This window comes from Elephantulus edwardii, unplaced genomic scaffold (genome assembly GCF_000299155.1).
Source record: "Elephantulus edwardii isolate Elephantulus edwardi_28Jun2011 unplaced genomic scaffold, EleEdw1.0 scaffold00232, whole genome shotgun sequence".
Classification (NCBI taxonomy): domain Eukaryota; kingdom Metazoa; phylum Chordata; class Mammalia; order Macroscelidea; family Macroscelididae; genus Elephantulus; species Elephantulus edwardii.
In genome coordinates this window covers 3,829,091-3,853,292 of record NW_006399982.1, presented here as the reverse complement: position 1 = coordinate 3,853,292, position 24,202 = coordinate 3,829,091, and the positions used below count along the sequence as shown (strand labels likewise).

Here is a 24,202-nt window from a genome sequence, read left to right as displayed (position 1 = left end):
CAATCATAGCTTCCCACAGTGACTTTAGACGGCCCCAAGGAGCAATGTGATAGCACTGAACAGGAAGTTGTTGTTGTGTGAGTCAAGACCAACCCATAGCTGACCCTCCCCATGGTTTTCAGAGGCAGTAATTTGCACAGGAAGAGATTGCCATCATTCTCCCATGGAGCAGCTGGTACATTTGAACTGCATACCTTCAGGTTGGCAGTGCAACTCTTTACCCCTTGGCCACTTGGGAAATCAGTGCATTCTTGACCCACCTATACCCAACAGGAGACAGATTTTTAGGGGGGTGCCAGAGTGCTCTGTCTTTGAAGAGATGCTTTTTTTTATTTGCAAAAGCAGTAAGTTGATAGACATCCAAACCAAAACATATAGACTTTCTCCCCTCTCTGCTCCCTGATGATTTTAATAAGATCTTTCAGAGAAGCCACCAGCTATGACCTTGCCACTTCCATGTCCACTCAGCTATGTGGAAGAATGAAGATCAGTGTAGAAGGCGGAGTGGTGTTTGTCTCCCAACCCCAAGGAGAGGCAGGAAATGAGGAAGGGAGAGAGAGAACCCATATAAAGGTATAAAGACTTGGGGACAGCGTGTGCTTTTCCTGACCAGGGTGTAATAAGGAAGAAAAGCTGGCATTCTCTGCATTAAGCAGGAGGGGAGTGAAATTTCAGAGCCAGGAAATCAACCTAAGGCCCAAGTACTTGAGAAGAAGGGAGATGAATAAACACTGAGGTTCAGTTGGCTTTCAGATATCGTAATGTGAGCTGTCAACTTAGCACTGACGTTTCTGGGAAGAACCATGGAAAACAGGAGCTTTCTAGACCTATCCCAGCCCGCCACTCCCGTTACTGCCGGGATCCTGGCCCTTGCCTTGCTGCTGTGTCTCGTTTCCACATTACCACCTATATTAGAGTCCTCTACTATCCTCCTTTAGTCCTGCTTTCCTGAACATACCTCTATGATAAGCAAAAACTGTGGGCCCTATTCATCCATAGCCCTTCCCCGGATCTGTCTGTCTTTCAGAGAATGACTCCTGACTTGTACCCCACCACAGACTACACCAGATCACCTTCAAAAACCCAGCCTACTCCATCCAGTCAGTTACAACCTCTCATCAGATTTCTGAAGCTGTGACTATTTAAAGGAGAAGATGGTCTGTGTTCTCCTACAGAGTGGCTAGTGGATTAAAAATATTCATCTCTCAGTCAGCACCCCAACATGTTACATTGGGCCACAGGGGCACCAACTTCCTAACACCTATAAACGCATGGCTGTTGAGTCAATTCCAATACATAGTGACCTTATAGGACACAGTAGAACTAACTGCCCCTTAAGATTTTGTTGTGTTTTTAAAAATAAGATTTTTATTTTATACTGTTTTACTTACAAAGTTTGTATACATTATTTTTCACACCAGATTCCATTTCCTTTTCTCACTCATCCCTCCACTCATCAAATTGTGTGACCCTCTGATTAATCCTCCCTTCTACTCCCCACCCATCCTCACCCCTCGGCTCACATCCTCGCCCCCCTTGGATCGTTGTATATGTTCTACAATAATGGTCTTATAGAGTATTTGTCCATAAAAGACTGAGTTAGTTCACTTACCATAATGATTTCCAGTCTCTCCCAAATTAGGTAGTAATTTGCAAAATCATTGCTCCTAGGAGCTGTGTAGTATTCCATTGTGTGAATGTATCATAATTTCTCAACCCATTCAACTGTGGTTGGACATTTGGGCTGTTTCCATGTTCTTGCGATGGTGAATAACGCTGCTATGAATATTGGTGTACAAGTCTCCGTTTGTGCCTCATTTCTCTCTCTCTTTTTTTTTAGTATATTCTAAGCAGTGGAATAGCTGAGTCATATGGAATTTCTATGTTCAACTTTGTGAGAACACGCCAAATTGCCTTCCAGAGTGGTGGTACCTCTTTTTAAAATCCCATAACAATGTACAAGAGTTCCTATCTCACCAAATCCTCTCCAACTTTTATCTCCGTAAGGTTTTGAGGCTTTACATCTTTACAGGAGGAGACTGCTACATAGTTCTCCCAAGGATTCAAATGACTGACCTTTTGTTTAGTAGATATATGTTTTAACCACTGTGCCATGAAAGCTTACCTCTCCTAGTGCCAACCTCTTTGCTTTAAGCTATTTTCTGCTTTCGTCTTTATTTATTTCACCTCATTTGGGGGGGGGGGGAGCACCAAAACCACTTACCTTGACTGTAAAAAGGAGGTTTTTAGAATGTGTCCTGCCAGCTACCCAGCAAGTGGCCAGGAATCTAAACTGTACTTTGATACAACTGGCTCAGCTGCTCAAAACCAAGATGGACCTTTCTGCCTCCCTCCAATAATTTACTGTTTATTTCACGGAAATAAGTTTATTATTAATAGAAATCCTTGAAGTGAAATGGAGAAATCTTATGAGGGAAGCTGAGATCTAGAAGAAGTTCCCAGGAAATAGAAATCCTCCTAACTAAATCCTATGACACTTTCTCTCACATCCAAATTAAATCACGTTCTTCCTCTGTTCATAGGAGGCCTCTTGGTTTACTACACTAAACTCCTCAAATTCTTTCCTGTATTCTGCTTAGGCCAGTCTTCACCCCTTCCCCCAGTGCCACCACCAGCGGTAAACCACTGTGAGAGGCAGTCTCAGTGGTCCCAGCCAGAATCTGACTTCTTACTGGTGAACATCATATGCTCTTGCACTCCTAAGGAGACCTAAGCTGACCTTGTACTTGCTTCTCCTGCTGCCTTGACTGGGGCAGGAGTGTGGGCCCTTGGATCTATTAAGGAGGCCAGGGTAGTAAATCAGCACAGTGTTGTGCTTGCCCCATTAAATAGGAGGTTAGGTCTGGGTAAAAGAATTGGCTCATCCTCTCCTTGGAAGAAAACTTTTGGCAGGAGGAGCTAGAGAATGATTTTGGGACAAAATAATACACAGAGGCACAGGGAAGCAAAATCATAATTCAAGGAAAACATTGCAAAAACACTTGAGCAAGTGTTTTTATCATTTTCAGGCCAAACGTCTGACCCTTGGGGAAGATGCAAGTTTTAAGGGCTAATTGCAAGGATGGAATGTGAAATAAGATCATTGAGGTTAGAATCCTAGTTTTGCCATTTGACAGGTTAACGTTACTAAATCCTAGTTTCTTCATCTGGGAAATGGAGCTATTCTCTTACACATATACAAAAGGTCAATTGCTACTAAAGTATTCATGATTCCCAAAGCCATTTCTCTTAGTCTTCTCCCTGACAACCACATTGCTGTTCCATTGGTTCAAATTCATAGTTATCCTATAGGACCAAGGAAAACTGCCCCCCAACAGTTCCAAGCTGTAAACCTTTACAGAAGCAGCCTTCAACATCTTTCTCCTGCCAAGTGGATGATGGATTTGAACTGCTGACCTTCCCACTAGTGACTGAATACTTTAACCATTGCACCACTGGTGCACCTGTACAACCATAATTCCATCTTGTTTCAAAGATACCACAGGTTCATTTTTAAATCTCCATACACTTTCTTTCTATCCCACCAAACTATTTTCTAAGCTCAGGGAGTGGTGTCACTGTCCACCTCCTTTCTTGTTCAGCCTATACATCAAGTTGTCTAATCTTGATAATGCTCAATTTGGGCCCCCTCCTTCTACTCTTGCAGTCTTGGTGTGCAGTCCAGTTTCTCATCTTTTCTTGCCTGAATTGTTACAGTAATTTTCCTGTTCAGAACCTGGACATTGTTACTGGCACATGGTAATACTGCAATAATAGTTTATTATTAATAGTCTGGGATCTGGAGACAGAGAAATCATTACATCAGTGTGATGAGTGTTATGGAATATGGAAACCTGTTGAGGAAGCATTCAGATAAGAAGGTAAGGAGAACCCTAGAAGGGTCACAAATAAAATTACCTTAGCTAAGTTTGGGGTTTTTTTTAATTTTATTTTATGTGTGTGTGTGTGTGTGTGTGTACTGTCAAATTGGATCTGATTGGTACAGGAGGAGATTGCCCCTCCTTCTTCAACAGAGCATCTGATCTTAGCTAGATTTTATATTCAATAATGTTCCAAGTACTATGCAAGACATAGCAGTCCAGATAAGGGCCTTAGCCCTTGAAGTTTATAATCTCATGGGGTAGACAGTCTCTTGTTCCCAGTTGTCTAATCAGTATTTACCATTGGTCTCCAATATTCATCTCCAACTGTACAAAAAGTACTGATTGCCCACCTCACCCCTAATAGTCAATTTGGAATACTAAACTTGTTCCAAATGTGTTATTCATCAGTTAAGGGTATCTTTATCCTTTCTGTTTTTCAGGCTGAAAACATTGATGTCATTGATTTTTCCTTCTTAACCATCCACTTCAATAAGTCAATGTTCCCTGTTGTCTATACTTGCAAAATGAATACAGAATTAGACACTTCTCACCACTTCTGCTGTAACCGTTACTGCAGTAACTTCTTAACTTATCTCCCTGCTCTTCCTAAGACCAGACCCCTAACAATCTGTTCTTACCTTAGCCTGAGTTAGCCTCATAAAAGACTTGGAGGGTGGTTAGAAGAGAGAGGTTAAGAGATGGGGTAGGGGAGGGAAAGGAAAGGAGGAGAGAAGAAGAAAAGAGAAATGAGTGAATGTATTTTAATCACAACAGCAGTTAAGATAAGCAAAGAAGTGAATGTAAATCAGAGAGCTGGATAATGACTAAGGATTATAGAAGAAAAAATTGATGACTTTGAGTTGTGGTACTAGAGAAGAGTCTTGAACATACTATGGACCAACAAGAAAACAAATAGGTCTGTCATGGAGAGGGTGAAACCAAGTTTCTCCTTGGAGGTTAGGATTTTGAAACTCATATACTTTGAGCATGTGGCCAAGAGGGACCGATCCTTGGAGAAGGACATTACACTCAGAAGAGTTGAGGGACAGTGCAGGAGAGGCAGACTTTAGATGAGATGGATTGATAGAGTAACTAGGGCAATGGAGGTAGGTGTATCGGAGTAAGTGAGGCTGGCTCAGAACAGTGCAGGCTTCAGAGCTAGAGTTACATAAGGTTGCTATGATTCTCAGGCGACTTGACGACACATAACAACAACAACAACAAAAAGGCCGAGCCCTGAGACAACTTACCACACAAGTAACTCAGAGTTTCTTGTATTTAGCAACAGCAAAATTATTCATGACAATTGAGAAGACTCAAGTAATTGATCGATGTGAAAGTATGCCTGGAGCAGTCTCTGAGGGAATAGAAGAAGAACAATTGGTGATTACAAACACAGAGCCCTCCTATGAATTTTGCTCCACTTAGCAGAAAAATTAAGCAATAGCTAAACAGCTGAGTGGGGTCCAGAAAGTTATTTTTCTGAAAGATGAAAGTTGTAGACTATGGATATTAATAGGAAAAGGTAACTGAGAAGAATAAAATGAAGGAGAGAAAACGTAGAAGTGCTAAATCCAAGTGCTATCGTGGAGGAGAAGGAATGGGAGTGAATGTCCTACTTCAGAGGTTGGCCTTCCCTGAAAGCACAGGCACTTCACTCTAAAGAGAGTGTAGTGGTAATAAGGGTGCAGTCTGTGGATTAGATGAAGTTTCTCCTACAGGTATGAACGCATGGGCAAAGACCCAGGAACAAGTGAGGAACTGGGTTAGAACCATGGTCGAGGTGGGGGAATGGCTACTGAGAACCGTGCCTGAAACCAAACCGTAAGGAGGGATCCTAGAAGTTATTGTGGTTAAGTTCCTATTCAGTTGTACAGAAGTGGTGGTCAACTGAGAAACCTAGGCAGTCATGAGAAGTAACTTATGAGTATGAAGCAGGAGTTTTTGAACACGAGTTACAAGAGGATTGTTAGATAAATGTCTAGATGCATCAGGCCCAAGAAAAAACATGGAGCTGGAGACAAGAAACAGAATACATGGGACATGCTGGTATGCAGGAACCAGTGAGGTTTGGGACTAGAGGGAGAGAACTGGGAAGCAAGAATCCAAAGACCTGGGTCCAAGGGATTGATTTCTGTGTGCTTGATTGTCTAATACCCCTTACATGCTTCCACATTCACAATCTGTCCCGATTTACCACAGAGAATCCAAAATCTAGAAACGGAGCAGTAAATAATGTGGTCTAGAGAACTGTGGAATACCCCTGCCTCACTGGTTCCTAAGGAAATCAGTATAATTCACCATCCCATCAAACCAGAAGGGGATGCTTGGATTCACTGCCTCTGTAAGACCCCAGGACTTGGCACAATATACCCATTGTAATGCAGAAGAGCCAATATGGGGGAAATTTTGAACGTGGTCCTGCTCTGGGTGGTGATTCCTTGCTAAAGGATGAAGATCGAGTCTCTAGCATGTCCTTCAGAGGAGAGGTGACAAAAGTCCTACTCCTACCATACCAGCTCCCCCCAAGTGTTTTCCTAATGTATCACCAAAGGAGTTCTTATAGGAGGTGTATCCTCCCTGCCTGGTAGGAGCTAGGCAGAGAGCCATAGAACAGAGAGAAATCAGAGGAAGTCTAGCATGAAGGGAAGTGACTCAAAGGGTCACAGTGCATCAGGTGGGAAGCCAGGGTTAATGTGCACACATCCTGATTTAGGGTGGAGCAGGTCCTTCCCATGGTCCCCACCGGCTCCCACCTGCTCCAGCCCAGCATGGGCTCATGCTGTTGACCAAAGTCCTGTGCCAAAGGGCAGTGAAATGAGCTTCACCAAGACTTCAGGATTCTGAGTTCTCAGCAAAGTCAAAAGTGAAAGCTTATGAATTCATGCAGGATGTTGTTGATAGAATGAAGCCTCGCTCATCTGACCCCATAACCCAAGCACAATCCCACCTTCCTACTCCCTCCAGGGCTCAAGAGAATTAAAATAAGGACAAAAGAAAACTTTCCTGACAAAAACAAAAACCATACAACTTCAAGGTAGAACATAAGCTCCAAATATACCAGAGACCTCAGAATTAATGGTCAATGCTAAGAAGACATCAGTGCTTACTCAGGATCTTTGAAGTTCACCTTTCAACCTTTACGGTAACAACATGTCATGATGATTAGCCCTGACCTTCTAGAATGCTTCATTTGGGATCTTTGAGGGGTAGTTCAAAATTCTATCAAACTCATTTAGAGGATTGACTATCAACAACAAACAAAGAATATCTTCTTTATACTACATTCTTCCAGTTAATCTCTGAATCCTTAAGGATCCTTAAGGACAAAGGACCATGCCTATCTCAGTTTAAGATGTTCACCTTTTTCTACCCAAGGAAGGCCAAAAAGAAGAAAGAAAAAAAATACAGTGAGCACAGGAGTGTGAGGTTGAGACCGCACTGAGATGCTCCTTCCTGTACCATAATAGAAGTACTTGAGCCTCTGCCCCTGTACTGGCCAGCCCAGCCTGTGGAGGGGGACTCACGGCATTAGCCAGGGCTGTTATAAAATGAAGAATAAAAATGGTTCCTGTGAGAGAGTGCTGGTGGCCTAGTGGCAAGAAGCTGAGCTACAATCCCAAAGATACACTGTTTGAATCCACCAGATTCTCCACTGGAGAAGGAGGAGCAATCTCCTCCTGTGCCAGTAGGATCTGATTTAATGGTATACACAAGAAAAAAAAAAGGAAGGGAAAGAATGGTTCCTGTATCCACTCTAGAAAGGGAGCTCTGGTGGCATAGTGGTAAGGAATTCCACAGTTGACATAAAGGTATGTTGTTCAAATCTCCTGCTCTGCAGGAGAAAAATGGGCGATCTCCTCCTGTGTGATTTACTGCTTCTGAAAATCTGCTGGAGGATCAACTATGAGGCTGGTTTCACCTCAATAGTATAGAACAAAAACAAAAAACACACAATTCACTCTAAGGTTAGAAAAGAAGGATGAATGAATAAAAATGAGATGGAGAAAGGGTATCATATAGGCAGATTAGGTGCTGAAGGCAGAGTGTACCAGATCTCTGCCGGGTCTGGCTGTGTTTGTAAGGAATGTCTATTCTCATCCCTAGAAATAGTGAGGGCAGGCCCTTGAATACTTGGTATTCATGAGAGCTTAAGGAGAGAAGGGGATCTGAAGAGAAGAGGTCAGAAGAAGCTAACTGTTTCCAGAAGGAGGGATGGGTTCTGCCAATGATCCCCCCCTTTCCCCATTTGTCTCCTCAGTCATAACATCTCTGGGTCCATGGCCAGGCAAGGAGCATGCTGGGGGCTTTCCAGAGTCTATCACTTCCAAGGTCAAGGCTATCCAGAGGCCACAGGGGCAGGGTCTTGGGCAGACAGCCTGGTCCATGGAAATCCAGACTGGAGGAAGGGAAGCCAATCTTTGCAGTAAATACTGCTGACAGCTGGGACATATCAGGGATGGGGCAGGAGAGAGGTTACGGTAGGGGGAAGGTAAAGAGAAGAGTCTAGAGGAGAATCTCACATGCACATGTTATTGGATAATAACACATAGATGCAAAACACCCATAAACATGTGCACATGACGAGAGATATGCAGATTCAAAGATGTCACACAGAAAGACTATAGAGGATGCAGAGAAGGGAGCTCTGGTGGCCTAGTGGCAAGAAGCTGCACTGTAATCCCAGAGGTGTGTGGTTTGAATCCACCAGATACTCTCCTGGAGAAGGAGGGACAATCTCCTCCTGTCCCAGTCAGATCTGATTTGACGGTACATGCACAAAAAATAATAATTTTTTTTTAAAAAAAAGGATGCAGAGACATAGCCTGGAAACACACCTGCATAGACACAGGAGCACCTTAAGTCAAACGTGCTCAAGCAGACACAGGTACAATGCATATGCACTGACAAAGGTAGACTCACCTATACAACAGACACAGCAAATCTCATAGACCCACAAAAACAAAGGCAGTCTAGATCTGTCGGGGTCGGGGTGGGGGGTGGGGGGGTGATGTGTACTGTCAAGTCGGAATGAACTCATAACTGACCTAACAGGTTTTCAGAGGTAGTAAATCACAAGGGAGGGGATTGCCCATCCTTCTCCCACAAAGCAACTGGTGGATTCAAACTGCTTGCCTTTGGGGTTGCAGCGTGGCTTCTTACCACTAGGCCACCAGAGCTCCATCCTACAACAAAAGTTTAAATCCTCTTTCCCCCAGAAAGCCCCCTAGGCCACCTCAGACCATGCTCATCTCTCTTGCCTCCAAACTCTGGTTGAAATTTCTGCTCCATTGCTTGTCCTTCAACAAGGACAGTCTTGGATTCAAGTACACATGCCGAGTCTCAACATCTTCACTGTGTGTTCTTGAAAAATGTCAAGGGCTGGCAGTGAGTCTACTGCCCTAGTCGGCAGCCTCATCCCTCTGCACACCCATCTCTCCACAAGGGCCCCCAAAGTACTGCTGCCTCCATCCCTTCAGGGTTCTGGCCCCTCGCCTCTTCAGCGCAGCAGGTAGAAACACCAAGAGAAGAAAACGGACCCATCCTGCCAGGGGTATTCTCAAGGAAACGTGAAGGTGCAGGCTCTGCTTCCTCAAAATGGAAACTGTGCCACATGCCATTACTATGTGCGTACCTCTAGCCCAGATTTTAATTTTAACCACAATCCCACGCCTGTCAGTTCTAAGCTCAACTCTAATTCTGTTCCCAGGGACAACTCTAAATCAGTAGTGCTTTTAAGTGCAACCCTTGGTAAAAAAAAAAAAAAGTGCAACCCTTGGGGCAAGTATACCTCAGGAAAGTAATACTTGTAGGAGTTTCTAAATATTTGTTAGTCAAATTTGAATGAGAAAAGTGTGATGACTTCTCTAGTCAGAAGTTGGATTCCAACCTTTCTTAACAGGTCACAGCTACAGGGAGCATTCATAACTCTCAAGTGTGGTGGCCCAGACAATGGCCAAAACCCTCTCATCTAAACCAAATCAGTGCCATACAAAATGCTAAACTCCCTCTCAAGATTATTTTAGGAAACTAAAACTAATATCAGGCATAGACCTTGACACCTAGGCCAATTTTAATCATAATCCTAAACCCAACCTCAACCTTAAATACAATTCTAATCCAAGAAGTACTAGCTATTGTCAATTTCAACTCCAAAACCAATTCTAAACCTACTTTAACATCACCATTATTCCAACTTTATTCTTGTCACCACCTAACTATAATCTGTAACCACATTACATATAGAAACATATGTATCACATGTCATTTGTACCCCAGAAACCAACCAGCTTTCTCAGTCACAGTCACAGAGTTCACAGGACAACGTGTTTGTGGAGGGATCAATGGTCAGATGGGAGGCCAAGAGCACCAAGATGCTCAGGACTCTTGAACCCAGCGGGACATCCAGGACCATAGGGGTCCATTCTCAGTCCCTATTCTGGAATATCCCACCCCTGAGCTGAAATTCCTGCTATACCCTCCCCATTTCCTGCCTACCAGCTGAGAGCATCTGCTGCCCTGGAACCCCCAACCAGGCAGAAGCAGATGGGTCTGGGGCCCTGGGGTGAAAGCCACTTTCCAGTAGAATAATTCCCAGATTCTTGCAACATTCACACCTAAGAACTCAAGCTCCAGAGCCTGTCCTAAAAAGGTAGTTAGCCTACTGACACCGAGGCTGACATAAGGAATACATTTCCACATTCCCTTGCCCTCCTCTAGGGTCTCGATCTAGTAATAGTCTGTTAGATTTGTTTTTATCAATAGGACAAAGCTGAAATAAACAGAATGTCTTACCTCATCCCACATCATCAAGCCTCCAGCATCTCCCCCACATCATCAAGCCTCCAGCATCTCCAGCACAGCATCCTCTGTTCCTCAGCCACTCCAGAGAAGTTTCAACCACTGGTCAGAGCCTCTCAGTTCATGGAAGCAAAGCCTTCAGCCAAAAGAAGGCTCTTAGGAAGGCGCCCCTGGTAGGGTGTTCTTGCACCAATGTCTATATCCATCCTGGCCAAGGGACCAAGAGAAGAGTTTCTCTCAGAACCACAGGCTCCAGATGACAATGCTCAGCCATGGGGGCCAAATGGGACTGTGGTAGGAGGGTTTCACGTGAGCACATGAGGCTAGAGGAATGACTGGAAGAAAAACTTAGGGTCCCAGCAAACAGTAACAACTCCTCTCATCATCTCAGGCCCTGTCTTGGAGACTGTGTCTCTCCCTGCATTCCACTTCCTTTGATCCTCCCTGAGTGTCTCCCTCTAATGTACACCCCTTCCCCACAAACCTCAGCCACCTGATGCAGGGTAGTAGTAAGAACTTACTACTAAGTCACCTTCTTGTTCTCAGGGCAGCTCCTCTCTCCTCCTTGGCTTTTTGTCCAGCCAGAGATTCACCTCCATCAAAGCCTCACCCTTTACTGCCTAACAATTCTAACTCATAGTGACCCTACAGGACAAAGGAGAACTGCCCCATTGGGTCTCTAAGGCTATGATCTGTATGGAAGCAAACTGGCACATCTTTATCCAGCAGAGAGGCCTCTCTGTTCAAATTGACGACTCTTTAGTTAGCAGCTGCGTGCTTTAATCTCTAGGCCACTAGAGTTCCTGAGGTCAATTTCCTTCAGCTCTAATTAGGTTTTAAGGCCCAGGAGCATGCAGGGCAGCTTTGGTGCCTCCAGTCTGGAACATCTCCCTGAGACTGGACCATCACTGTGAGTTCAAGTTCAAAGGCTTAGGAAGGATGCTGGGAAAAGCTTTCTAAATCTATGGCAGGAATGACTGAGGGTTGGATCTGAGAACGCTGTGGACACCATACTGCACAAACTAGAAGCCCCTAAAGTTGTCATGAAAAAGGGCAGGGGATAGAGGTAGGGTGTCTTGGGAGAGGACGAGTCTGTGATTTTACAAGAAACAGCACAACCCCTCTTTGCTTCCATGTTCCCCCTTTTCCCACTAGTTGTGCTAGCCCGGAAAGTCCCCCACTGAGGAGGGTTAAGGGGTGTTACCCCAGCTCCTTCTTCTCTAGGGTTCCTACCTTGGTTCCCTTCCTCTGGTGCTTTGCTCATTTGGAGTTTGCAATGGAAACAGAATAGGTCCAGGTGGTTCTATCAGCCCCACCTCACCAAATGTTTAGAATTACTTGAAAAAAGTTCTTAATTTTTTTTTTTTTTGGCTCTTCTGAGATTCTATTTAAGATAGTCTGAGGTAGTGTCTCTAATTCTGTTTAAGCTCCCCACATGTTTCTGAAGTGCTGCCAAGTTTGGAAACCATGTAAATAATCTAATAGAATTATCTACATGCCTCCCCCCCACCCCTACCTCAGACTAATGCCATCTTACCTTTCTGGGAAATGTCCAAACACAAACAACTCACAAATTTATCACTTCCGCAGAAGGTAGGGTGGGTGGAGAAGGAAGGGGGGAGCTGGGATTTAAAGCTCTCTGGTGCCAGGATCTGCCATCAGATCAGATCAAAGACCCAATAAATTGTATCTTTGTTGTTTTTGCTCAGTCCTGTCCCAGGAATGCCAATCCTTGTCAGCAGAGGCACTCTCTGCCATGCTTGAGGTCCCAGCCTGTTAGAAAACTTCAGACTCAAAGGCTCAGTTCTCTCTTTTTTAGTCCAAATTCCAGCCCTTGTGACAAAAACGCCCTCCACCCATATCCCAACAATATTCCCCATCTCCACCCCTCACCCTTCTGCATGCCAACCTACAACAGTAACATCCTTTCCCTAGGCCCAGTCTTTCAGGTCCACCCTGACCCTCTCTGTCTTGGTTACATACCTCCCAGTTGTCCCCATCACTCTGCAGCCTCCCTATCCCCCACAAGCAGTCACTCTGAGAGGTAAGGCAAGCAAGACCTGCTACTGGGTTTAACCAAGTGAATGTTTCAATCATGACCTGGGGATCACAGCTACAATGAGACCCTGGTTTGGTTTTAAAAACAGATTCTAAGTTATGATCCAATAATCCTCATATACTACACATCAGGATAAATTCTAAATGGGCAAAGGATTTCATGTGAAAGACTAAACTACAGAAGATCCAGAAGAAAACATGAGAGAATTTCTTTATAACCTTAGAGCTGTAATGGCCTTGCTAACACTTTTTTAAAATTATATATTTGGAAAAAAAATTATAAATTTGGTCACTCAAAAATGAAGAAAGAAACAAAGAGGATGTCATCCTTAAGGAATTTTGGGAAAACGGAAGCATTCTTTCCTACCTTTAAAAGCATAAACCCTTGAAAATATTTAAGGTATGATCAAGTACTCACCTTTGAGAGAAAAATAGCTCTAGTTTCTATTTCCAGGGATTTGTGACCTAGGAATTTGTTAAATGCCAGTATTTGTTAATAGGGGGGGGGGGAAATGAAACACATCTTCAAATTTCAAAATATCACGAGCTAAATCAAAAGACAAATGAAAACTTCAGTACTATATTTACAAAACATTATCACAGGCCAAGGGCTAATCACTCCAGTAAACAAAGAGCTCCTGAAACTGATAAGAGAAGCAACACAGGAAAAAGATAGACAGTTCACATTTTCAAACCTATGAAAAGATGCCCAACATCAGTCAATAAATAAATAAGTAAGCAAATTAAAACTACACCAAGAACTCTTATTGTAGGTGGGAACATAGTAATTACTTTAGTAAAAGGTCTACTGAACTCTTATAAAATTAAATCATCTTGTTCTTGTATGCTATTGAGTCAACCCTGATAGTGATCCTACAAGACAAATCGCCCATTGGGTTCCCTAGGGTGTAATCTTTTCAGAAGCAGAGAAGCAAGTCTTTCTTCCTGTGGTGTCTGAACCTCCAACCTATCAGCAAGCAGTCTAGCACTTTACGACATACCACCAAAGCTCCTAGTGAAACCCTTTGATCCAGTAATTTCATGCTTAGGTATTTATTTAATCCTTGTTGTTGTTGCTATGTGCCATCAAGTCAGAACTGACTCAAAGCTGACCCTCCAGTGGGTTTTCACGGGCTGTTAACTGCACGAGAGGCAATTGCCTTTTCCCCAAGGAGCAGTTAGTGGATGCAGATCCCTTTGGGTTGGCAATAGGAATCATTACCCACTAGGCTACCAGGGCCCCTTTTACTTACTATATTGAAAACAAAAATTCACAAAAATACTATAGCCATTTGAATAAGAATATTCATAACTATGTTACTCATATAGTTAAAAACTAGAAATAGCCCAGCCCATCAATAGGAGAATGTCTAAGCAAATCTTACAATGGCACACTATTCAGGAAGAAAAAGGAATAAATCACTGGTGCACATAATAACAAGACATGAAACCTTTTTCTGAGCGGACATCTTACGTGAGGAAGTGCAAACTTCTTGAACAATCAAGAGATCCTTCAATGCCAGAAGCCAGAACTTACCAACATGATTCCCAGGATCTTAGCTCTGCCCTGGTCTGGTCTCAAGTCTGTGCAACCCCTACGATCCATCCCACCCAGGGATGAATTTTTCCTGTGATATTATGGCCTCAGGATCATAGTCACAGAGGACAATCTTGCTTGCAAAAAAAGTAAAGAAGCAGCATTTAACAGCAGATGATCTCACTGATCATGACTGGGGGGAAAAGATTGAAGTTGTCAAGAACTTAATTTTGCTTGGATCCATCATCAGCACACCTGGTGGCAATAGTCAAGAAATCAAAAAGTGTGTTGCATTGGGAAAATCTGCTTTGAAGTACCTCTTCAGAGTGCTAAAAAACAAGGATGTCAGTTAAAGAGTAAATAATAAGGATGACTGAATTGTGATGTTGGGAAAGAGGTTTTAATATCCCATAAACTGCCAACTGAGGAAACAAACCTGTCTTGGAGGAAATGTAACCAGGAGGGTGCTTCTGAGAAGCAAGGATAATAAAACTATCTCACATACTTTTGACTTGTTTTTAAGGGGGTGGTCAGTCCTTGGAAAACAACATCATGTTGAGAAAGGTGGGGGGGTCAGTAAAAGAATAAAAAAATCCTCAACAATATGGATTTACCCAATGACTGTACCAATGGGCTTGAGGATGGCTGAGGTTGTGAAGATAGCACAGGACAAGGCAAGGTTCAGATATGCTGTTCATATGGTCGCTATGAGCCGTAATCTATTCCATGGCATCTAACAACAACAACAATACGGAATTTAGCAACTCAAGAATAACAAGTACGCGAGGACCTTGACTCAAAAACCACAGCTACAAGAATCAAACCCCCAAGACGAGGTTGTACCAAGGGCTTCTGACTTCCCCAGAGCCCTGGTTTGATCGCTCAGTCTCCAGTCAGCCATCACAGTCTTCCTCAGCCTTCTTCAAATCAGGATCAGAGTGGGGTCAGAGGCCTCCTCCTTCCCATAGCCAACTTCTCAGCCCAGTCCTCTGGGGGTTATTATTTACAGCCTCTGACAAGAATGTCTGGCCAGCCCCTTCCCCTCTTGATACCAAGCCACACTGCCAGATGGAACCCTCTTAGGAACCCCCTTCATTTATATCAACAGCAACTAAAGATAATTCCCATAACCAAAGAGAGGAGCCTTGTGCAGGAGCTCAACACTCATGCTTCCTTCTTCATCTCTCAATGTTATCACTGACTTGGCAACAGCTGCAGCACAATCAACTTGTGCCAGGCCATGCAGATGCAGAGATGAGCAAAGCATGATCCCTGCCAGAAAAAAAAATCTCATAGAATAATGAGCATCCAAACAAGTAAACAAACCATTACTAAGCCATTTGATTCCATATTTAAGACCTACTGTGTGCTGAAAAAGAATAAATTAAGGGTGCTGTGGGAACCCAGAAAAAGGATCTCTAAGAACAAGGATTCACTTTCTTATAAATAACAAAGGAAAAAGGCAGCCTGGGTAAGAAGATAGCCATGTGCAAGGGCTCAGGGGAGGAACCAGCCAGGTGTGTATGTGAGAGGTGGCTCATGGGAACCAATAGCATTCAGAGTTAGTGGTAAAATATGGTGTTTGCACAAGAATAGAAGAGCAGGTCAGGCCGGAGAACATGGCATTATCCTGAGAGCCACAAGTACCATCAAAGGGTCTGGGGCAGGAGAGAAACACAGTCAAATGTATATTCTAGGAAGAGTCCTCAGTCTGATAAAAAGTGGGAGTCGGAGAAGCCTGAAGCCCAGAATACAGTGAGGATGCAATCACAGTATTCTAGAAAAGAAGGGATAAGGTCTAACCAAAGAAGTGACTGCAAGTAGAAAGAAAAAGCCTGGCTGACACCAGCTGTTAGTGAAGAGGTAGAATCAGGTGACTTGGGGATTGACTGACTGTGCTAAAGTTTTCATTTTGACAGGATCCGCTTTCAGGAAGGAAAAGGAGGGAGATTCCCCCCTATTGCCTGGACAATGTGCCTGGGGATGGGGGGGTGCCTCTTGAGGGAAGTCACTGCCTATTTATTTGGACAGTCCCAGCCCACAAACCATCCCCCAATTTGCGGCGGTCCACCTCACCCACAGCTCGGGCCTCACACTCACCATCTGCTGTGGCCATGGCTCAGTCACTGTCACTGAGCCTCCTTGTCTTGGTTCTGGCCCTCTACAGCCCTGGAATCCAAGGTACAAACACGGGGTCTACCTCGGATGAGGGTGAAGGGCTGGAGAGGTCTGGGGTATGGGGCCAATGAGAGGGGTCTACTTCCCTGTGACCCCCACTCCCGCAGGCAGTGACGGAGGGGCACAGGACTGCTGCCTCAAGTACAGTCAGAGGACCATTCCCGCCAACATCGTACGAGGCTACCGGAAGCAGGAGCCAAGCTTGGGTTGCCCCTTCCCGGCGATCCTGTGAGTGTGCACAAAGGCGGGGGTGTGGATAGCTCAGTAGGGTAACAAGACTAAGCAGGTTTGTTGACCTCTGTCTCCCAGGTTTATACCCCGGAAGCGCTCTCAGCCAGATCTATGTGCTGACCCGAAGGAGGACTGGGTACAGCAGCTAATGCAGCGTCTAGACAAGAGACCAGTCTCATCGAAAGGCCCTCCGGGCTGTGGGTCTAAGAGTGGCAAGAAAAGAAAGGGTTCCAAAGGCTGCAAAAGGTGAGAAGTCGAAAGGGTTGTGAGGAAAGGAGTGAAGGAGACCACTATTGGCCCCTCACCCTCTCTTCTGTCCTTCCAGGAATGAGAAGCCCATGAACCCAAAAGGGCCACAGTCCAGTAAAAAGCCTGAAGCCCAGGAAGTCCCCAAGAGCCTTCCCAAGGCTTAGGAGCCCAGTCCAAGAGGCAAGCAGGGGGTCCGCAAAGAGGGAGTATTCAGCGATCCCAGAGCAGCCACTCCGTTCTAATCCTGCCACACCCCTTCTTCTGCTTCAGTCATCCCACCAGCCCCAGCCCCAACCCGAATGTCTGAGCTGCCCAGACCAGGCCAGGTCAGGAAGGCAATGGCAGAGGAGGGTCATCCAGTGAGTGTGGACAAGACAGCAGGACTGTCTCTCTCAAGAGAAATCACCTAGGACCCTGAGCCTGACCTTGCTCCCCACCTCAACTCACTTCTTCCCTGCAAATATGATTTATACCTAACTGAATAAAAAGTTGCTTCAGCCTCCCACGCACGTACCTGTTCCTGTGTGTTTGTATCCATGGGAAACCAGAGTCTCTATGGGACAGAGTCACACACTCTGAGGTCCTAGCCAAGAGCTCACTCTGGCTCAGACAGGTATGTTTCTCACCTGCCCTGACATCTTCCTTGCCTCCCAGGTGCCTAGAGAGTAGAGCAGAGGCTGGTGAGCAGGACAGAAGGCAGTGTCTCTGGATCTAGGGCTGCTCCTAGACTCCAACGAGTTTCTTCTAATAAGGAAGGATGGAGGACTTCATGCTGAGATGCCTCCTCTGCAGACTTCTGAGACCCTGAAGAGATACTTGCTCCCTCAACTGTCTGGCACTCTCTCATCCCAGGAGTGACCTCCAGGTTTTTTCCCAGCCCACCAGGGACTGTCTCCTTTCCTTTGAGCTCAATGAAAACTCCAGGTATTTGTTGGAGAAAGTTCTCAAAAGGAAAACTGTCATTCTGATCCCACCTTGAACTCTGTGGTTTGGGGCGACCTGTCACTCAGGCACACTCGAGTTCTGAAACCCCCCCCCTTAGCAACAACATCAGCCCTAGGAGCCCCTCTGGACCACTCCCTCCCTGAGGCCTGAGAGGACTCCCTACTGCCTGACCAAGGAAGCCTTTCCTCTGTGTTTAAAGAGTCTGCGAGGATCTTTTTCTAGTTCTATCTGGGCTTCTTGACACCCTGAGCTTTCTTCCAGTTGGGAAAGCCCACTTCTTTTTCCCATTGCCCCTCCTTACTCCCCTGGCTGGAGGCCAGGTCCTCTTCCATATTTTTTTTTTAACCTCTTGAAACTGAAGAATAAATCTCTCAGGATAGGTCTTGGGAAACTCAGAATTCAGATGAAAATCATTCTTCTGTTGAAGAAGACCCTAGCTGGGCCCTGCTCTCCCTCCTCCTCTCCCAGCACAGTTATTCATACTCTCACTTCTCCCCCTCAGGCCAGGTAAGGACGAGAAGGAGTCTGGCAAAGTAGGAGACAATGGAACAGACCCAGAGAGAGGGTCAAGAAATAAAGATAGCTGAGGAGCTAGGAGTGACTATGCCACCAACTTTTCCTTCTATAAGAGTCTAAGTACGCCACAGAACGTACTACTTACCATAAAATCTTGAAAATATTTGCTTATCTGCTCCTCCTGTGGCTGTCAAGGATGGGGACTCCTCCCTATCTATCCTGTTACAGCAGGTATGATCTTAGCTTACAATCTCAGCTGTGCAAGAAATTTATTTTTAACTATTCTTTAAAAATCCAAAAACCCACTGCTGTCGTGTTGGTGCCAACTCTTAGCAACCCTCCATTGGGTTTCCATGGTTATAAATCTTTATGAAAGGAGAAAAAGAGAAAATTCTTTACAGAAGGAGACTGCTTGTCTTTCTACCATGGAGCGGCGAAAGGTGTTGAATTGCTGAACTTTTGGTTAGCAGCCCAGTATATTGTACAAGCTCCTGTGCTAAAGTGCTGGTGGGAAGATTCAACATCAATCACTCCTGGGAATTCCACCTGCTGAGAATTGTGCAAAACTCACAGAAACATCAAAGTGCAGAGGAAGCTCCCCACCTCAAACGATCACTAGTAGTGCATCTAACCAGTGAATGGTGCGCCTTCTGTGGTCCCAACAGGTATGTCTCTTCAGGTCCTGTCTCCAGACTATCAGCTCTGTGCCACATTTGAAACATAGACATTCAGCTACGAGAGCTTGGATCTGGCCCCTACACATCCAGGTCCCTAAAACCACACTCAGAGTCCTGTCACTCACTCCATTGTTGCCAGGAATTAGACCTCAGTGCCCATGCTGGCTGGATCTGCAGGTCAATCTCCTCCCAGATCTTGAAGAACTTTCTCTCCAGCTATGGCTAAATTTCTCCAAATGCAGCCCTCAGGGCATAACCTTTGTCACAGACTTATGTTGTTGTTGTTGTTGTTGTTGTGATTGTTGTATACCATCAAGTCAAAACAGACTCCAAGCTGACCCTCCAGCAGGTTTTTTTAAGGCAGAAAATTGCATAAGAGGAGATTACCCATCTTTCTCCCACAGAGGAGCTAGTGGATTAGAACCATGTGCTTTTGGGTTGGCAAAGCAACTCCTTCCACTAGGTCATCAGAGCTCAGATTTACTTTAGGCTTTCACAGGAGGGCTTTGAAATCAAGGCTCTGTGCCTCAGCCTTGCCAAAGCCATTGCAAGCTCTAAAGGAGAAGGGAAAGCAGTACAAAGAAGAGCTCACATTTTTCTAAATTGTCCTGCCACTTACACACCAGGTATTTCTCTCAAGCCCTGTCCTGAACAGGCATGTCTTGTATCATTTATCTCACTGGAGAATGAGTGGTCACTCTCCTTGTCTGCCTTCATCTTTGACAATATTCATCTGCCCTTTCGTCTTTCTGCAAGATACATAATTTAAAAAAAAAAAATCAAGTAATGCACACACATGGTTTAAAAAAAAATCTGAAAGTTCCAAAAGGCTTATTCTGGATGATAATCATTTCCCCCAACTTTTAACTCTTAAATTATGTCTTCTAAGGGTTGGTGCTGTATGCCAAAATACTTTGTTTATGTCCCTGTTTATTGATTTTTCTTTGTTTAACTTTATTAGTTGACCTCCTGTTACAAAAAATACAAAAAAATGAAGATTCCTCTTTCTTACCAAACTCCCAATTCCCGTCATCCCACTAAATAGTCACTTTTCCCAGTTGCCGTCAGCTTGATTCTGGCTGATGGCCACCTCATATGTGTCAATTGTGCTCCACAGGTTTTTCAATGGCTGGGTTTTTTGGAAGTAGATCACCAGACCTTTATTCTGAGGCTCTTCTTGGTAAAATTGAAATTCCAGCCTTTCTACGAGCAGCAAAGCATGTTAACTATTTGTACCACCTAAAAACTCTAAATACAGTCATATCACTATAAAAATTGTTGTTGTTATATGCTATTGAGTCAGAACCCACTCACAGATGACCCCCGCACCCTGCGGGTTTCAGAGGCAGTCAATTGCATAGCAGGAGAAACTTCTTTATCATATAAACTGGAAACAAATCTCAGACTAAGCAATGGGTTTCTTAACAGCTTCCATCATACCTGAGCCACAGTCTGGCTAACTGCAATTCACTCTTACTCTTAAACTCAGTCTTGTGGAAGAAAATTATCATAAATGACAGTTGGAATCTTTCTTTTGATAGCTTGCATTTAAATTTTTAAAAATGGGGTATAAATCTATCTAGACAATAACTAATGCAATCTGTTTCACTTGATGCATAGCAACATTAGGAATGGGTCTGGGCTTGCTTCTACTAAAGCTCAAAATTATATTATTTCCTACTTGAACCATTTACCTGTGAAAAATAAAGCTCTTTTTCCATCTTCCACTAGACTTTTTTGAGAAGTCCTTGTTCCTGCCTACATCCATTATATTTCTCATTGTATTTGGAAGCAATGTGATGCTATTTTGCTAAAATCATCAATGCTTCTGTTCTTGTTGTTGTCTTGACCAATGAATTACCATTTTTATGGATACTGAAAATGCCAAATGTTCTCTAAGACCTATATTTAAAATTCTGCTAAAGGTGCCAACCATCCCTCCATCAGAGATTCTGTCTACTGTGTCAAGCAACTGCTTTCTCCCCTCACCAAGACATCTGTTTCCCAATTAGTGGCAAACTGAAAACTCCTGAGAAACTCTGGAGACATGTTCTTTGCTTTAGAGCTATTGTGGTAGAACGTGGTTCTGGTGGCTTAGTAGCATATTGCCCTGCTAAAAAAAAGGTCAGGGGTCAAATCCACTAGCCTCTCCAAGGGAGAAGGAAACATTCTTCTCCACTTAAGAGCCCGGAAGAAATTGAGCTGCTAATCCAAAAGTTGTGTATCTCTGAAGGTTCGGGTCCACCACCAGTGCCTCCAAGAGAAATAGATGGGCGATCTCCTCCAGTGTGACTACAGCCTCAGAAACCAAATAGAGGATCAGCTATGAATCAGTTCCGACTATGAGGCAATGAGGTTTTTGAAAGTTTTGACGTTTAAAAAAGAGAGAAAAGATAAAAATATTTATGGCCTCGTAAACCAGGAGGGTTGTTCTAAGTCGAAACTGACTCAATTCCAGTAAGATTAAGAGAATAACTAAAACCTCACTTCTAATTGTCTGAACCTATTCAATCTGTATGTTGAGCAAATCATCCCAGAAGCAAGACTCTATGTATGAAGAATGTGGCATCAGGATTGGAGGATGATTCACCAACAACCGGCTTTCTGCAGATGACACAGCACTTGCTGAAGAAAGTAAAAAACCACAGCCTTCAATATATATTACATCTCAACATCAAGAAGATAAAAATTTTCAACCACTAGACTTATAAGCAACATCATAATAGATGGAGAAAAGATTGTATTTGTCAATAATTTCACATTACTTAGATCCACAATCCCTTGGTTCCAGCAGAAACATAGAAACAAGGATGGAGAAACTTCATCTCACATGTTTTGGGCATGTTGCTAGGAGAGGCTATTCCTTAGAAAAGAACATCATGCTTGGAAAGGTGGAAGGTCAGAGAAAGAGAAGAAGAGCCCCAACGAGATGGACTGACAAAGTAATTGCAGCAATGGGCTCAAGTGTGTCAGATATGATGAGGATGGCACAGGATAGGACAGGGTTCAGCTCTGTTGTTCGTAGGGTCGCTATGAGTTGGACTCGACTCAATGGCACCTAACAACAATTGTCTGAACAATCTGCATTTATTTCTGTTCAGAGCACTCACTCCATTAAGAGAAACGTCATATGGCACCAAGATGTTGATTGACCAGCTCCACTATCAACAAGGCAACATCAATAAACATCAGCCTTGTGAGTGGGATTTTCTGTTCTCCTTTCCTTAATCTTTCTAGAAATATTTTAATTATTTTTTTCTTTTATAATATTTTGTGTCTCATGTTGGCCTGAGGTCTAGCATTTTCGTGCGTTCCTTTACTGACCCTTAAGCTCTTTACCACACATCCCCAGTCAGGGTGCCATGTATCTCGCCCAGCACAAAGCAGTATCTCAATAAATAGCTCTTGAACAAAACATTTCATTAGAGTTGACGCCGTAATTAGGTGGCTTGAGGAATCAAACGGATGTGAGTTATTTAGGCTGCAAAGGCAATGCTGGAACTGTGAATTTCCTTCTATTATTAAGGCAAACAATTATTTCAAGTCTTCAGCATTTGGCACCTGAGACTCAAGGAAAGTTGAGGGTTTCTGGGGTGGAGTGGGAGATAATAACCGTCTCACTGAGATGGACAAGCGCAGGCCCTGGGCATCCACCCCTCTCAGGCCACACCGCCAAGTACCCACAGGCCTCTGCGCTCCGGCCTGCCTGGGATCTGGCCAGAGGGCGCACGTCCAGCTCGGGGTAACGTCTGCCCAGGGACTTCCCGCTGGCCCCCGGTCCCCGGGGGTCCGGGTACCAGTGCTGGCCAGAGTCTCCACCCGACAGTTCCCACCGCACGGGGGCCTGGAAGGATGCCAGAGTCTGGCCCAGGCCCCGGGACTTCCGGCAGCGAGCCCCTTCCTCGAGTCTCTGCGGAGCCGCTGGGTCAGACTGTACTAGGGACTCACCGGCCTCCCGCGGCCCCTTCCCGAAGTTCTCCTTCCCAGGCTCGGGGCGCCCCCTGCAGACCTGGGGAGTCCCCTGCAGCTTGGGGATACACAACAGCACACAAGTGGACACAAGCAATGCAGACTTCACTTGCTCCCTCACTTCCATTCCAACTATGGACATAGCTGGTTTTCTGTGGCCTTACCCTGCTGCAAAGTCTTTTCTTAAGGATTACCCCTAGGGCATGGATTTGTTCAGACCAGAGAGCGAAGGTTGGGAAGGATCCTTAGAGAAGGTTCAGTTGACAGAAGCTAGGTAGATCTGATCACAGCTCAGACTCCACCAGGAAACTGATTTGGCTGAGAAGAAGGTATACCAGAATCTAGCACTGAGAAATCTGAGTTCTTGCAAACCTATCCCCTGGTCCACAGCCCCACCTCCTCATTGGTTTTACTAACACAAGGAGCAGGAAGTGAGTGTCCAAAATCTACCAATGAGACCTGCATCCTTTACCTTTTTGTTCTCAGGAATAATACCATAATAATGGATGCCTTTTCCCCCCCCATTCACTTTATTTTATATTGGTTTGCATATAAAATTCATGCACATTGTATATCATTCATATCTATTGCATTTCATACATTGTGTTTCAAACAGTCATGTATATTGTATTTTGTAGATTTAATCCCCATTGATCTATGCCGACTATGCTTGTCTTTTCAGGTCTCCACTGGAACTTTCCTAATTCCTTCATCACGGCCTACCTATCTATACCAAACTCTTGCTATCCTAGTGATTTCCTCTTCACCTCACCCTCTGCTCCCTTGCTCTCTTCCCCTTCTCTTTTTGGACTTTTAAACACATCTTACTATTTCTTGTTGTTGATATGTGCCATCGAGTCACTTGCCACTCATAGCGATCCTATGTACAAGAGCCCTAAACCCTGCTCTATCCTGTGCCAACCTCACTGTCTATGACACACTCATTCCCACCACCCTAATCACAGAACAGATCCATCTCATCGAGGGTCTTCCTCTCCTGCACTGTCCCTCCACTCTCCCAAACATGATGTCCCTCTCCAAGGACCAGTCCCTCCTTGCAACATGCCCAAAGCATGTCAGACTAAACTTCAGAATCCTTGACTCCAAGGAGCATTCCAGCTTCACCTTCTCCAGGACAAACCTGTTTGTTCTCCTAG

General features: G+C 44.5%; 1 protein-coding gene across 1 annotated transcript; it reads left to right on the top strand.

Moving 5' to 3' along the window:
- The first annotated feature begins 16,394 nt into the window (after window positions 1-16,394).
- On the top strand, window positions 16,395-17,102 carry CCL21 (chemokine (C-C motif) ligand 21). The gene is made up of 4 exons (XM_006898549.1): window positions 16,395-16,461; window positions 16,566-16,686; window positions 16,768-16,935; window positions 17,015-17,102. Exons 1-4 carry the CDS (start codon window positions 16,395-16,397, stop codon window positions 17,100-17,102), a joined length of 444 nt encoding a protein of 147 aa, XP_006898611.1.
- The last annotated feature ends 7,100 nt before the right edge of the window (window positions 17,103-24,202 follow it).